General features: G+C 54.2%; 1 protein-coding gene across 1 annotated transcript in view; it reads right to left on the bottom strand.

Annotated features, from left to right (window-relative positions):
- Positions 1 to 13,622: 13,622 nt before the first annotated feature.
- VPS45 (vacuolar protein sorting 45 homolog) overlaps positions 13,623 to 15,618 on the bottom strand; it is a 63,612-nt gene continuing 61,616 nt past the window's right edge. Inside the window, exon 15 of the mRNA XM_006134674.4 lies at positions 13,623 to 14,216. Within this exon, the coding sequence (XP_006134736.1) occupies positions 14,129 to 14,216 (88 nt within the window). The 3' untranslated portion in view covers positions 13,623 to 14,128. The remainder of the gene's footprint in view (positions 14,217 to 15,618) is intronic.

Here is a 15,618-nt window from a genome sequence, read left to right as displayed (position 1 = left end):
GGGCCGGGGCGAGTCGCCGCCCACAGAGGGCTCGCGGCTTTGTCTCTGACTCACCGCTGCTGGGGGGAGGCGTGTGGGGGGGGGGGGGCTGGGAAGTGTCCCACGTCCCCAGCGCTGCGCTGCGCTGCGCAACTTGAGCCAGGAGAAACCCCCGCAGCCAAGGGGGGGGGGGATAGAGGCGAGACCATGTCCCCCCCGTGGCTTGCGTGGGGGGGGGGCAAGGGAGCACCTCGGGGAGCGGAGGGGAAAGGGGCACAGACGCAACACTCCCCAGAGCAGGTGTCAGACTCCCTGGGAGTGGGGGCGGGGGGCTGGGAGGGGGGGTGGCCGGGGGCTGGTGATTTGCTCCTTTGGGAGGGGTAGGGCGGTGTCATGGGCTGGGTATTGTGGGGGCTCACGCACACCTCAGAGAGGGAGAGAGACATGTGTGCAAGGGGGGGAAGGGTGATGGGGAGAGAGAGAGAGATGGGGTGTATGGGGATAGATAGATGGAGTGTATGGGGAAGCAGGGAGAGATAGATAGATAGATAGATGGGGATGGGTAGATAGATAGCTAGTTGGATGCTAGGTGTGATGCGGATGGATAGATAGATAGATAGATAGATAGATAGATGGGGATGGGTAGATAGATAGCTAGTTGGATGCTAGGTGTGATTCGGATGGATAGATAGATAGATAGATAGATAGATGGGGATGGGTAGATAGATAGCTAGTTGGATGCTAGGTGTGATTCGGATGGATAGATAGATAGATAGATAGATGGGGATGGGTAGATAGATAGCTAGTTGGATGCTAGGTGTGATGCGGATGGATGGATAGATAGATAGATAGATAGATAGATAGCCTTACAGTGGAAATGGTCAAAACTTGGATCTTTAGTCTGGCACACACCTTTGCTGCTAGCCAACTATATTTTAATGCGAGTACTTTGGAAGTAATGCCATGAGCATACTGATGATGTTCTTGTGCTGTCCTGTTAGAATGCTCTTTATACATTATGTGCTGGATGCAAACATGGACAGTCGAGCCCTTGGGAGAGGAAGTATTTCTGGGCCATTTGTGGAAGGGGCAACAGGCCTTTTGCCCCGTTTCAGGTGCTGGTATTTCTGTGAAGACCCCCGGTGCTGGGGTGTGCACCCCGCACCACCCTTAAGAAAGTCTGAGAAGGCAGATAGATGACTGGGCACTGGGAGAGGGCAGGCCAAGGTTAATTGAAAGTGCGGCCCAGCAGGGGCTCTCCCACCAACACAGCACTGTCTGTGCCCAGGGTTAGGCTGGTATAACTGCCTTGCTCCGAGGCATGGAGTGATGCAGCTACATGACGGTAAGTCTGTAGCGTAGACCGGAAGGTGCATTAGCCCATTACGGCACTCCTGTCTCATATGCCATGGGCTATACTGAACGCCACAGATTGCTAACTAAGATGAAACCCTACAGAGATTGTGAGCATCCACTTTGGGCCAGGGACCATGCGTTAGTACTGTGTTTGTGCAGCACCTTGCACTCCAGGGGTTGCAGAAAATGACAAAGTCTCCTCAGGACTACTGCAACACCAATCACTAAAAACAATAGCCATAACACAGAGAACAATACGTATATAATGACAACACAGCAATGCAATACAGTGAGCCAGAACCAGTAACAATAATAATGATCTGCGTAAGACCCTACTTCACTCAGAGGTCAAATAATTGCAGCTGTGTTGCGGACAAGACATGGGAAATGGCAGAAAAGTAATAATAGATCTTTATTCATTGCAGCAATTTGGAAAAGCCAGAGAAGATGTATTAGTTTGAAACAAAATGTAAACATGAGAAGAGATTAATAAGACTGGGACTTTTCAGCGTGGAAAAGAGACGACTTACGGGGGGGATGGGAAAGAGGTGAAAAATCATGACTGGTATGGAAAAAGTGAATAAAGAAGAGTTATTTACTTTGTCCCATAACACAAGCACTAGGGGCACTTCCCGCAGTGTGGACGGCACCATAAATCAAGTTAAGATAACTTTGACTTAAGCGACACAATTAAAGTAGCTGAAGTTGCGTATCTTAATTAGAATGTATCCCCTAGTGTAGACCAGGGGTAACAGGGTAGAAAAAAAGACCTAGATAGATTCAGGGAGGTTAGGTCCATCAATGGCCATTAGCCAGGATGGGTAGGAATGGTGTCGCTAGCTTCTGTTTGTCTGGAAATGGGTGACAGGGGAGGGATCACATGAGGATTACCTGTTGTGTTCACTCACTCTGGGGTGTCTGGCATTGGCCACTGTCGGCCGACAGGACACTGGGCTAGATGGACCTTCGGTTTGACCCAGTGTGGCCATTCTTATGTTCAAGTATTATGCCTGCTAATTTTGTTGATAACCAGATATTTCGCTGCAACTCTTTCAGTCATTAATGTGTGGGGCTCACATCCCGAACCCGGCTGTTGTTAGCTTGGTTAAATGGAGTTCTGCTGTGCAGCCGGTCCCCGAGTTACAAACGGTCGATTTACGACCATTCACATTTACGACCAAGCCTCCCATTAAGCAGTCGTAAAGGCGGTCCCCGAGTTACGAACGTGACCCACGCTTACGAACAGTGCGGGCGCAATGTAACTCAATGGGGTCCGACTTACGAACATTTCGAGTTACAGCCAAGTGTTTGATCCGTAACCCGTTCATCACTTGGGGACCGGCTGTACTGTAATGGGGACAAAAAGTGTATTGCAAACCTCAGGCTGTATGCAAAATCATGGACTGTGCAAAATAAGCTAATTCAAATCTGCCTAATATTATGGGATCTGCAAGTTCCACAATATCGCAGATTAAGGATATTCCTTCCTTAGACATACTTTTAATTGGTTTTCACATAGCACTGGTCACCAGTAGCTTGGCCATTAAACTAGAAGACCTGGGTTCTTTCCTTTATCCCACTGGGTTGATCCTTGAGCAAGTCAGTCACTTGCTCTGGGCCTTAGTTTCACATCTATCAAACAGGGATAATAATGCTTTGATGTGTAGTGTTACTCCCCATTGGAAATTGCTCTGTATGGGCTGTTGGTGTGGATTTATGATGATGATTACCTTGACTTTCCAAAGGGAATCCAGTGCTGATGGAAGGTGCTGGCTTATTTGAGTTCTGCAGGCATGTGTTTCGGAGGGGGGGAGGAGAGGGACTCGGCACAGCTCTACCCGTGGGTTCCCCGTTAGAAGAGAGGAAGGACCACAAAGAAGAGGAAGGTAGCTAAATACAGAGGCCAAACAAAAGTGCCAAGATGGGCACAAGGTCAAAGGGACAATAATTATAATCTCTAGCTCTCAAAGCAGGTAGGTGTAATTGTCCTGATTTCCCAGATGGGGAAACTGAGGCCCAGGGATGTGATTTGTCAGAGGTCACCAAGCAGGCCAGTGGTAGAGCTGGGAATAAAACCCAGGTCTTCTGCATCCCAGTGTGGTGAATCAGCCACATCACTTCCCTTTTGGCAGCCAAAAGAGTATGGAGCCGAGAACCCTGACCAGTACCCATTTTTCTAGGGGCTGAGATGGACAGCTCCCAGGGTGAAATCCTCCATCCATGGAACGAGGACATCTTCAAGCAGCAAATGCATCAATTTTCCTCCACCCTGCCATAATGCTGGTCTGAGAGGACCATTCACAAGAGACCAGGCAGAGATGGCAATGTAGGCCGGTCCCCGCCCTGGAAAAAAATCATGAGTCTGGCCCCTTCATAATCAGGAGACTGTCTTAAAAATCACAAGACTGAAAAAAAATACCCACGTTTGCCCAGCCCCAAAATTTCAGCCATCCAGGGTGCTGGTGGCCCTCTTATTTTGTTTCTTACGATGCATAGTGGTAAAGCAGGGCAATGGGATGTGCCTGGAATTCGATTGTTTCTCATAAAATGGAAAGGGAGGGGGTCTGGCAGGAGAGACAGTTATACGGCAGAATGACCACAGGGGGGCAGCAAAGGGCCAGAGAGGGGGACAAGCTAAAGCCCCATTGGGCCGGCAGGGGCAGGGGTGGGGAAAGGAACAGCTCTCTGACATACACCCCTCCCTAGATGGGCCCGCTACAGCTGCAACAGCCACCGAGAGGTGCTGCTCACTTGGTGAGCTGCTGCGGTGAGAGAGGGCTGGGGTTATCCTCTCTCCCGGGGGGCAGCCTGCATCATGAACCCCTCACTCCAGCCGCACCTCAGAGCAATGATTTAAATAAAGAAAAAACTAAACTTATTTGAGCTAGGGACCCGAGCCACAGCGGGTCCATCTTCTAGTGCCAGATAAAGGGGTTTTATCCCACCGTGCCCTGCAAGCTCAGGGTACGTGCTCAGCTCCTTCAGGGAGAGGGGTTCGAGTTGGTACCGTACTGGGATGGGGGAGAGAACCCTGCCACCCCACCCCCGGGGTAATGAAAGAGTTAACATGAGACCCCTGCTATGGTTCAGTCGACGCACCCCACAAATTCTAGGCCCGCAAGTGCCGCAAGCAAAACTACCCCATCCTGGGAGACCCTCTCGGTTCCCACAATCCTGCGGCTCGCTGAGATGAAGGAGGCTGCTCATGCTGCCCCCTCACTAGCCTCGGTTGCCCAGCGCTGGCTGAGAGAGAGGCAGGTGTATAGGAAGCCCAGGAGGGCTGGGGGAAGGCCAGTGCAGGAAGGAGTCCAGGGCGGCAGTGGGGGGAGTGAGGGAGCTGTCGGGGCACAGGGCCTGCAGCAGAATCCGTCTCCTGGCAACCCAAGCAGGGCAGCTGGCCTGCAGCAGGCTCCCTGATGGTCTGAGTGGTCAGGATGGGGAGCTGGCTGGCTCTTAGCCCAGCAGCAGCTCTCTGGCTGCTTAATGTCTCCCTGCCTGCAGCTGCGATCCTCCCTGCGCCTGCTGCTGCACCAGGCATACCCCTGCCCCCACTCTTAGCCCTGCTCCAGCCTTGCTCCCCGGCCTGGCTCGTGGTCCTTCCGTGCTGCCCTGGCCTGCTCCTGGCGCCGGTTTCCTGGGGGTTGACCCCGGCTCTGACTGTCAGCGTGGCTGCTAAGTCCCAGTTCCGATTCAGGAGATGGCCGGTGCTTCCGCGCTGAGGTCAGATCGGTTTCCCAGCGCCTGCTCTAATCGCTAGGCCAGACTCTCCCAGTCACTGAGAGGAGACCACCTTTGCAGCTCCCCACAGGGTCCCTGTCCCCCTGGGAGAAGAGGGAGGGCCTGGGTTCCCCTCCCAGCCACTGGGAAGGCTGTTGCAGAAACCCCCTGAGACAAGAGGGAGTGGGAGCCGGGCCTCCAGGGAGCCGTCGCTCTGCATAGGACAAGAGGATGATCCTCCTGAGCCCAGGAGGGGATGAAAAACCCAGGGCGGAGCGAGCCTGGGCGCGGAGAAAGGGGAGAGTTTTGTTCATTGGCCTGTTCCCCTGGAAGGGATGAGACCGAACGGGACCTGAGATCAAGAGGCAGAGCACTGCGGGCACCAAGCCTGTTATCCCAGCCCTGCCACAAGGGGGTGCCAGGGTACATCGACTCCTCTATAACATAGGGATGTACATGGGGGTTGGTAGATTGATTTAGAGACCCAACTCTAATGGGGGGTCCTGCGTCTAACGCCCCCTGTGGTTTTTGCAAAGCGCATCCCATGCCTGCAAACCCTGCCGGCACTGGGGCGTCTCCATCTTTCACGTCTCAGAGGGATGGCCGTGTAAATCTGTAACTTCAAAACAACGAGAAATCCTGTGGCACTTTAGAAATGAGGACCGGGACAGCAGGGGGCCGGGGTGGAGAAAGGGACAGCTCTCTGCTACGTAGTTCAGAGAGTTTGACACCTCACAGTGTGTACCGAGAATCATAAGCTTCCGTGAGCAAAACCTACATCTTCAGATAAGCATCAACTCCAAGACCTGAGCACTTGCGGTTATTAATGGTCTCCCTGGCCACGTTGCATGAGGTGGGGGCTAATCACCCCCTTTCCAACGTGGTTAACACTTGACTTCCTTAAAATTCCTCCAGCAGTTTCAATGGGAAAGGCTGTTTTTCACCTCCCGTTCTAAGCTGAAGAACACCCCAGCAGTGGCTGCATTTCAGTGCCAATTGGAGTGATCCCTGCAATGCACCTTGAATCACCAAACCAGGGGCCAAATTCTGCTCTCCGGGACAACTGCCTAAATATGGAGTCGATCCGGAGTCGATCTAGTGATGGACTGAGAGCAATCCGTGGCTCTGTGTATTTTGTCTTGGGCAACATTGTCCTACGATTTTTGAAGCTGTTTAAGCCCCAAGAGGTGCAGCTAGCTGTTGAGTCAGATTCTCAAATGGGAGGTAGGTGCCTAGCAGCTCTCAAGTTCTCTCCAGGGACAGCTCATCCCAGTGGAAAATCTACCTTCTAGGAGCCTACACCTCGCTGAAAGGCAGTGGGACTTAGGATCCTGGGACTAGATCCTGTAGTTAGGTGCCTTAGTCACTTAGGCATTTTGTTAAGTCCCATGGCTGCTTTATTCCACTCACTTAAATATGCAGCCAGGAGATGCCCAGCCAGATGCGAAGGGACTATCATGAAACACCCTCATTGTGCTTTTTTTAAGTGTCTGAAAATCCCGTGTCAGTGGGGTGTGGGGTTCCTCTGAGGCTGACCGACATCACAGACCTGCCACAGGTTTGGTCGATTTCAGTCAGCGGTGCTTCCAAATAGAAGACCTGGGGTAGATTCACTGTCCCTGTTCGGGAGCCGGGACAGATCGACAGAAATCGCTCTGGGTTCCCCGGCGACTCAGTCAGAGACTGGGTGCAGCTGACAGCGGAGGGGGCTAGGAGAGGGCCCCCTCTTGGCTGCATTTAAATTGCACGGATGGTCCCAGCATGCTTTGTGTTATTACTTGGGCTCGGCCGTGGCTGCTCCCTGCGTGGCGAGCAAAGATCAAAGAAAAGGTCAGTAAGTCACGCCCAGTGGCTTTTTCTGGCTCAATGTTATTCCCTGGCTGGCTCCCTCCACGTGGCCCCCGATCGGCAGGGCGTCACGTCCTCCAGACACGGTGCCACGCAAGGAGCCGACGGAGCCCTCGCCGTGGCAAAGCTTTTGCTAGGTCTCTGCAGTGCCGTGAAGCCTCTTCCATTCGGGTTCTCGTACGAGGCAGCGACAATGAAACGCAGCAGGAGGGCTTGGCACGGGGCTGCCGAAGAAGGTACCTATGTTCCAAAAACCAGCCGCCTGAATCCCCACAAGGACCTTTCGCGCCACTCTGCTTAAAGCGGTGACAAATGACCACTTGGCCCAAAAACCTTCTTGACAATTTTACTGTGCAATAACACTGTACCTCCGCACCCAGGAATCTCTCACTGTCTGGCTGAGGTATACCTAGACTGGTCACCGCTGTCCCCCCAGAATACCCCCCATTCTGGTGCTTTGGAGCATGGTGTGACCCCCCAGGCCATAACAAGGGTGGGGCAAATGGAGTGCTCACCCCAGGCACTTCATAATAGGACACGAGAGGACAAGAAGCAATAGGCTTAAACTTCAGCGAGGGAGGTGTAGGCTAGACATTAGGAAACACGCCCTGCTTGTCAGGATGGTGAAACTCGGGCATAAATTGCCTAGGGGGGGTTGTGGAATCTCCATCCCTGGAGATATTTAAGAGCAGGTTAGACAGACACTTATCAGGGATGATCTAGACAGACAGTGCTTGGTCTTGCCGTGAGGGCAGGGGACTGGACTCAATGACCTCTCGAGGTCCCTTCCCGTTCTCATGTTCTATGATTCTATAATGAAGCGTGCAAAGATGCAATAAGTAAAAATGCTAAGCTACAAAAGTAAAGAGCGTGACCTCTGCTAACCTAAGGATTGGGGGCGCATAATTAATATTTTGCCCTGGGTGCAAAAATACCAAGTTATGGTGCTGTGTGGTCCCACACACTCAGTGCAGGTGAGATCACGTGGTTGGGAGAAAAGTGGGACCCTCTTCAAAACGGTGTCCATAATACAGCACAAAACCAGGCCTGGTTTGGTCTCAGGGCCAAACAGAACTAAACCATAGAAGAAGATGACTGCCCGGCTTGAGACTGGACGAATGGCCGGCGTCCCTAGGGGGTGCTTAAGAAAAGCCAGAGTCACGCCTGGAACTCTGCTTGAGTGCGCCCCTACGGGGCAACTTTGAAGAGATGTTGGCCCATCTCCTCGGTGGGGCTATACAGGTTTCTCTCTAACGAAGCCAGCGGGGCTACAGTGAGTTAGCGGCTCACGTCTGGTCTAGAAATGTCAGGGGTCAATGTATGGGGAAGCGGGGGAACCAGAGAAAATGCAACTCCACTCCCGACTGTTCTAAGTGATCAGTGACCAACCAGCTGGTGGAGCGGTTCTCAACTTGTCCAGATGTCTCCTCCCCTTCCAGGAGCCTGACTTGCTTTGCGTATCTCAAGTTCCACCTCACTTAAAAAAGACTTGCGTACAAAACTGGACATCACAGCATGAACGCGTCACAGCCGCACTGCTACTGAGAATTTGCGCATTGTGACCATATCATTATCAAAGACACTGACTGGACTATAAATACCGTCCTTCTTCCCTTTCAGTGCATAGTCGGTTGGGCAGTGTAAGCAAGTCACTGTCCGGATGAAATCGTCATTTGTACCTCCCTGGTGCTTTTTATGTAGCTTGTTGTGAAACTAGATATCTAGATAAATTGAGGCACCCCCGGAAGACATGGAGTCACGCCTGGAGTGTGCCCCTCGGTTAGAACCACTAAGACTAGTGGCCTTCCCCTTGCTCTATTGCATTAGCCTTTGCCCTGATAAATATGCCCCATGGACACATACAAACAACTCCCCCTGAAATCAGTAGATATTGCAGACTTGTATAGCTAATGGGACAACACAGGCCTGTAGTAGCTCCTACTTACCTTGATCCACAGCATCATGTGCTGTGTGTAGGTTGTGTGCTCAGGTTATTTATATTACCAGTCTCTCTTTATTGTGGTTGCAGGAGAGATGAGAAAGCAGCAACTGTGGTATCGCGAGGATCGTGTGGCCAGTTGCAGGCTAGCGCTTTGTGTGGGGATTTTCCTGATCTTGTTTGCAGGCTAGAGGGCTCTGTAGGGATATGGGAGCCTCGCAGATGGACTCCAGTAAGGTGGGGTGAGTTGCTCTGCTCTCTCTTGGGGAAGCAGCCTGTTCTGTCTCTTTAAAAAAAAAAATGTGGGTGTGTTATCGTTCTGGAGGCAACACACTAAAGCGATGACGGTGCCACCTGCCAGCAGAAGTATCTGCTAGCCATGAGCCAGAACCATGAATCACATTTAAAAATAATGGCATCTTCTGGCACGGAGGCCTAAGCAAAGGCACATGCATTAGCAAGGAAGAGGGAGGCCCAGAAATTGAAGCCATCAGAATCCAAAACTCTTGGGCTTTGTTTGCACTGTGAGTTTTTGCAGCAGACAATATGCTAATGAGGGACTTATTAGCATAAGTAGGGATATCATTAGCATATTATCTGCCATTTCTTTTTACCCAAGGGGTTTTTGCGCAAAAAGAAGCAGTGTAGCTGCTTCCCTTTTGCGCAAAACCCCCATTTTGCACAAGCTCTTTATGCCTCTCCGGGGGTTTTGCGCAAAACAGAAGTGGCTACACTGCTTCTTTTTGCCCCAAAACCCCTTGCGCAAAAAGAAACGGCAGAAAATATGCTAATGATATCGTGACTTATGCTAATGAGTCCCTTATTAGCATATTTTCTGCCACAAAAACTCGCCATGTATACAAAGCCTTGTTCTTTATTTCCTGTATGTGGGAGGGGCTTGGAGCCCCAATTCTGGACGGTGCTGGGTGCTGTACAGACTATAGAAAGAGCTGAGCTAAAATGCACAGTTCCTCAAATGGTGAAGCTCCAGGAACAGCATAGACAGCGCGCTGGAGTAGAACACTTGGGTTCTATTCCTCACTCTATTCCTACTCTTGGCCTTCACAACATCCCCCTCCTCCTCCTCTCCAGGCCGATGGTTTCCCTTTATCTTGCCTATTTGGACTGTAAGCTCTTTGGGGGGAGAAGCAAAAAGGGAAAAAAAACCACCAGCAAACCCTAACCCCGTGCAGGGACAGCACAAGGTCAAGGCGCTGGATTGGCTGTGTTCGTACAGCACCTTGCACTGGGGTAACCAAACAACCCAATGCCACCAGGCGCCTCTGCTAAGAAAGGACCTAGCCCACTGGGATCCTGACCCAGGAGTGGGGCTCTCAGCTGGCCCTGCAGTCTAATTAATACCAGGGTGAATGAGAATCCCGCTCTTGGGATTTTCACCAAGACGTCCCATGAACAGGGAAAAGCAGCGTATGGCTTCCCAGGTGGAAGGGCGTTCCCAGGCCCTGTTTGGCAGCACGGGGGGGGTTTTGGGGGGGGGGGACTGGATTAGTAGGAAATCACTGGTAATTGCGGCTTTTGTTACATGAAGCACAAAAATGGCATTGTTGAAAAGGGAGGCAGTGGGGAGGGGTGAGTCCTTGAAAATACAAGGCAGAAGGAAAGAAGATCCTCTTCCCAAAGAAATTATCTCTTGGCTGACTGTTCCTGAGCCTCCTATTCATTCACTTCGGCTCTGGGGGTGCAATTTCTTTCCCCGGGACACACTGGTTCCTAATAAACAGTTACCAAAATATCTTCTCACAGCAAAATTGCAGGAACAAGCACTTGTGGGGGGGGGGGGGGTTCTTCTCCCCCCCCCCCCCACCTTGGCATCATGTTGCCTCCAGACAGCGCGTGTGTAACTGCGCAGGCTACTGCTGACAACAAGAAATGAGTCCACTTAGGGCTTATGGATATTGCTCCTGAAGATAAGCACTGCATGCCAGGGAGCAGAGGGAATGGAGGGGTGGGGGTGGGACATACTCCTGGGGTAAAGATCAGGGCAAGGCAACTGTGGCGATGAAATCCCATCTAGGGAGTGACAATCACACACCCATCCGTGCAGGGTGACTTTCACCCAAAGTGTTTTGGGGCCTGGCTGCTCTAGACACGCTGAGACGCTTCCTGGCTCTGCCTAGCATCCTCACTGCGGATCAGGAGCGCTTTGTGCCAGGCGCTGCACGGATGCCTAGTGAGATGGGCCTTGATGACCCAAAGAGTTTGCAGTCTCAATCAACCGGGCAAAGGAGGAATTAATAATCCCATTGTTCAGATGGAGAAACTGAGGCCTCAGCACAAGGCAGTGACTTGCCCAAGGTCACCCTTGGCCCGGGGGCAGAGCCCGGAACGGATGCTACGTCTGCTGAGTTCTAGTCCGATAGATAGATAGATGGGGGGAATGGGGATAGATAGATAAATGGGGGGGGATGGGGATAGATAAAATAGATTGGGTGGATAGGGATAGATAGATATTTTACTTCATTTTCTGCCCTCGAGTGCTGCTGTGTTAAACAGCTGCCACATTCCAACCCAGAGGTGGCTGCCTCGTGTTAGTGGCCACATAGCGGTTGGAGATGAAAAGCACACAGGAGATTATTCAGGCCACAGCCCCTGACGGGCGCCGGCCGATCACAGCTGTGGCCTGGAAGGATGAATTTACAAGGCCCTTCCTATTTGGCAGCAAGTGCCTGTGAAGAACCAATAAATCAGCAGCAAGAAGACATCACCATGCCGGGGAGAGGAGCGGGAGTCTGCATGGTGGAGATGCCTCTCCGGTGCTGCCTTTCTGAGCCCAGAACAACGCCAGCCGAGCCCAGGCCCAGCAGACGGACACGGGACCAGCCGAGCCGACGTTCTTCCCACCCCTCACCAGCGGCTCGATTCGTTCCTCTCCAGCCTGGAAAATTCTCTTGAGAAGCCAGCCTGGGAACCTGGTGCTTCCGTGCAGGGGCCTTTGGTTCAGGATGCCCTACACCAGACAATAAGCTAGGGGCAGCATCCGGCCCCCAGACCTAGGTTCCCCACCCCTGGGCTGAAGGATTCCCACGGTCCTTTCTCCTCTAAAAATCTGGGGGTGCCTCTCACCTCTGTGGGGGTGCAGGCGGCCATCCTGCGGCGTGGTTTCAGTTACCTGCACTGAGGGGGCTTTACTCGTTTATTCACTTTGCACGGGGTGCAATTCGTGAGGGCCTGACTCTGCGCCTGGCCTCTCCCTCGTGCAGCGACGGGCGTGCAAAAGTGCAACCCGCAGCACGTTAGCCCCCACCTGTGCGGGCCTGCCTGCCGGAGAACCGGGCCTGCTCTCGGAGACGTGCTGCAACACACGGCGTCATGTCGGGGTCTGGGGTCGCGACGGGGGTTGCATGATGCACCCAGCCCCGGCTGGAGCAGGCTGGGAATTGTTCAGGAGGAAAGCCGGACAGGGGCAGAAGTGGGTGATCTCTAAAAGGGGGGGAGGGGTCTCTCTGCAGCTGCATTACACGCTACTACCCACACTGACATTTTTGCCCAATTCCCAACAGTTTCATCCTTTCAAAAGAGGGGGACTGGTACATGCTGCTTGCAGACTAGACCAGGTTGGCACTGGCCAAAGGTGCCGGTTAGTGGCCTGCCTTGGATGGGTGCTTGTCTGTGAGGAGACGGCTGGAGACCCAGTAGCCTTAGGAGGGAAATGGGACATGAATTGCTTGCTTCACCCTAAATCTGGCCCATGCGGAGTAACCCACTGGGGTACATGGGCTCAGTCCCCCTTCCCCTCCTGGGAGCACACCGTAGCAGCTGATGCTTTTAGCTGCGGAGGTCCCGCGGTCAGCCCTGGGTGTGGTGGCTGAACTGGCACCCGTCTCCTTGCCACATGCTCTACCAAGAGCGGGCCAGGCCCTAGCAGAGACACACCTTCCGAGGCTCTTGCAGGAACAGCAGTGAGCCAGCGCCGTGGGGACATGACAGCAGCTTTCGAATACAGTTACAAGGAGGAGGGGGAGAAATGATTCTCCTAAACCCCTGGGGCTAGGACAAGAAGGGGAAGTTACTCACCTGGGAAGAACTTCCTGCCTGTCAGGGTGGTTAAACATGGGAATAAATTGCCCAGGGGGGTTGTGGAATCTCCATCCCTGGAGATATTTCAGAGCAGGTTGGACAGACACCTGTCAGGGATGGTCTAGATGGTGCTTGGTCCTGCCGTGAGGGCAGGGGACTGGACTCGATGCCTCTCGAGGTCCCTTCCCGTCCTCGTGTTCTGTGATTACATTGCAGCTCGCAGCCGGGATACAAATGCAAAGGCTCCTGTGCTTGGAGCGAGAAATGCCGCTCCCCGGGGTGCAGGAGGCTCCGCCGGTGACGGCCCAGCGCCTGTTGTTTCTGTTCACCCAACAGCCCTTTGTTTCGCCTGCCGGTGAGTGACATCACAGTGCGCCTGAAGCCTAGGGACGGGACTGGACTCCCTGGGCAGGGAGGATTTCCAGGTGAGACTGTCAGAGTCAAGACTTGAATCGAACCACTGGAAATGCAACACCTCCCCCCCATTTCTCCCGGCCCCTGTGCGCTTTGGATGAAACCCAGCGGATCGTTTACCCACCTTTCTGCCCAAAAAGTGACCGGGCTTTTTGTGACTAGCACATGAGCTTTGCCAGAGTACGACAGGGGAGAGGGACGGGGGTCTGCGCTGCTCTCCCCAGGACACAGTTAGGAAAGCAGCTAATTTCAGGGAGGTTATAAAGCGGGGGCGGGGGGGGGGGGGGGGGGGGAAAGAGAGAAAGATCTGGAATCATTTCCAATCTGAGAGTTGGTCAGAGGGACTTTTAATGAGCTTCCGAACATACAGGCCCAGATCCTCAAAGGGACCAGAGACGATTACACCGAGACAGAGGCTGCGAGAGCCCCCCCTGCCTTTACCGCAGAGGGACCCGCACACAGGGAGCTGGGGATTCTGGGCAGGCCAGTCGCGTGTATGAAGAGACAGAAGCAGCTGGATTTTCAAAGGCGCTGGGCACCCACACGTCCTCAGGCCGGGGGAGCTCCGCCCCTTCGAGCGGGGGTTACGTTCTGCCTGGATCCACGACTGCGTCCCCTTCCTGTGGTGCTGCCTCGCCCCGTTCAAGCGCCGAGCCGGGGGGGCGCTGAGGAGGCGGAGATCTGGGGCGGCGAGGCGGAGGGCAGCTTGCGCGTTGACTCTCCTGCACGTGACGGATCCCAGAACCGAAGGAAGCAGACGAGCCCAGTGGAGGCCCAACCTGCCATGGTCCGTCTGGGAGCATTGGGGGGGGAGGGAGTGGGTGGCGCCCCCCCCATTCACCGCCTGCTGCTCGACCTCGCTGCCGCTTGAACGGTCTCGGGGCCCCGGCCACGGAAGCCGGACGCGGAGATTTCCTCCAGGAAGCTGCCAAGCAGAGAGTCAAAGTTAGTGGGGCCCGGAGGCAGCATTTCACTCTCCAGGCAGCAGCGGGCATCGAGCCTTCGACACAAGCGCCCAGCTTGGCGCCTACTCTCAGCCCCCCGGGGGTCCCCACCGTGCATCTGGGGAAACTGAGGCACAGAGAGAGGCTTCTATCCCCAGGCAGGGCCAGGAATAGAAGGCAGGAGTCCCAGGCCCAGTCCCCAACAATGCCCCACCTCAATAGCATGGTTCCTCCAGACCCGCTGCTCCCTGTCCAAGGGGAGGCACAGGCGAGCTGGGTCAGTGGGCGGAGAAGAGGTGGGTGCCGAGGGAGGCCCAAGGTTTGCCTTCGCTGCGGAGTGCGCCCAGGTCTGGACTTGCCACGCCAGCCTGCGAGTGCCTGAACGACCCCTGGGTCCCCACGAGGCCTGCGGGGATCAGGGGCTTGGCTCTAGGATTTCTGGGGGCAGATCTTCCCTCTCCCCACTCCAAAGGCCCCCTGGGGGATTGAACCCCGGAGACACACGGACGTGCAGAGCCCCCCCGCTGGCGTACCCCGAGTGCCACACCAGGCCTGGGAGCTGACAACCAGCCAACACCGTAAAACCAACGGATGCGCCCACTCAGCCCCACGCTTCAGAATCAAAGCAGCAGAGCTCCGGCCTCTGTCCTCCGCCGGCAATGACCCGCAACTCCCCCAGATCAGGGCAGCCTCCCCTCATCCCCCCGGCTCTGCCCCTGCCCGCCCCTGCCAGCCGCCACTTGCTAACAAAGCCAGGAAACAGCTCGCGCTGGCTCAGCCCATGCGGCGGATGGAGCAGGAAGCGGCAAGGGCTGTAACCTCCGGCTAATGCTTCCTTGACATTTCACGCTCGGGGCTGGCGGGGTTCCTGGGAGGGGAAGCCCTCTGGCTAGGGGCCACGGCTCCTCGGCTCACGTGCCAGCCCCTCGGACACAAGGCAAGGCTCTCTTGGCCTCCAGGCCATTCACAAGCCTGCGTGCTCAAGCTGCAGATCACTGGGTTGGATTTGAAGCGTGGTCAGCCTCTTTGGGCACCCGGCCATTAACTCAGCTGCAAGTCCTGTTGCAAAGAAGCACCCAGTTCAGCAAAAGATTTAAGCCCGTGCTTAAAATGATCCCTAGTTGGCAAAGCACGAACAGAGGGGACTGGCTGGGGAGTTTAAGTCTAAGGGCAGCTGAGTGCCTAAATCCCTTAGGCAACGTTAAAAAGCCCCCCGACTTCAGCATGCTCTTAAAGTCAAGGGTGCAGGTAAGTGCCAGGGAAGCCAAGGAGACACACGCAGGTACCCGAACCCCCTCCAAAACCAGGACCATTAAGCCAGGCTCGTTAAGAGATCACATGCAGATGAGGAAATAATAAAGCCAGCTGAAAAGTGAAACCCCT

Source organism: Pelodiscus sinensis, chromosome 24 (genome assembly GCF_049634645.1).
Source record: "Pelodiscus sinensis isolate JC-2024 chromosome 24, ASM4963464v1, whole genome shotgun sequence".
NCBI classification, from domain to species: Eukaryota; Metazoa; Chordata; order Testudines; family Trionychidae; genus Pelodiscus; species Pelodiscus sinensis.
The sequence above is the reverse complement of the archived record's forward strand: the minus strand, read 5'-3'. Positions and strand labels throughout refer to the sequence as shown.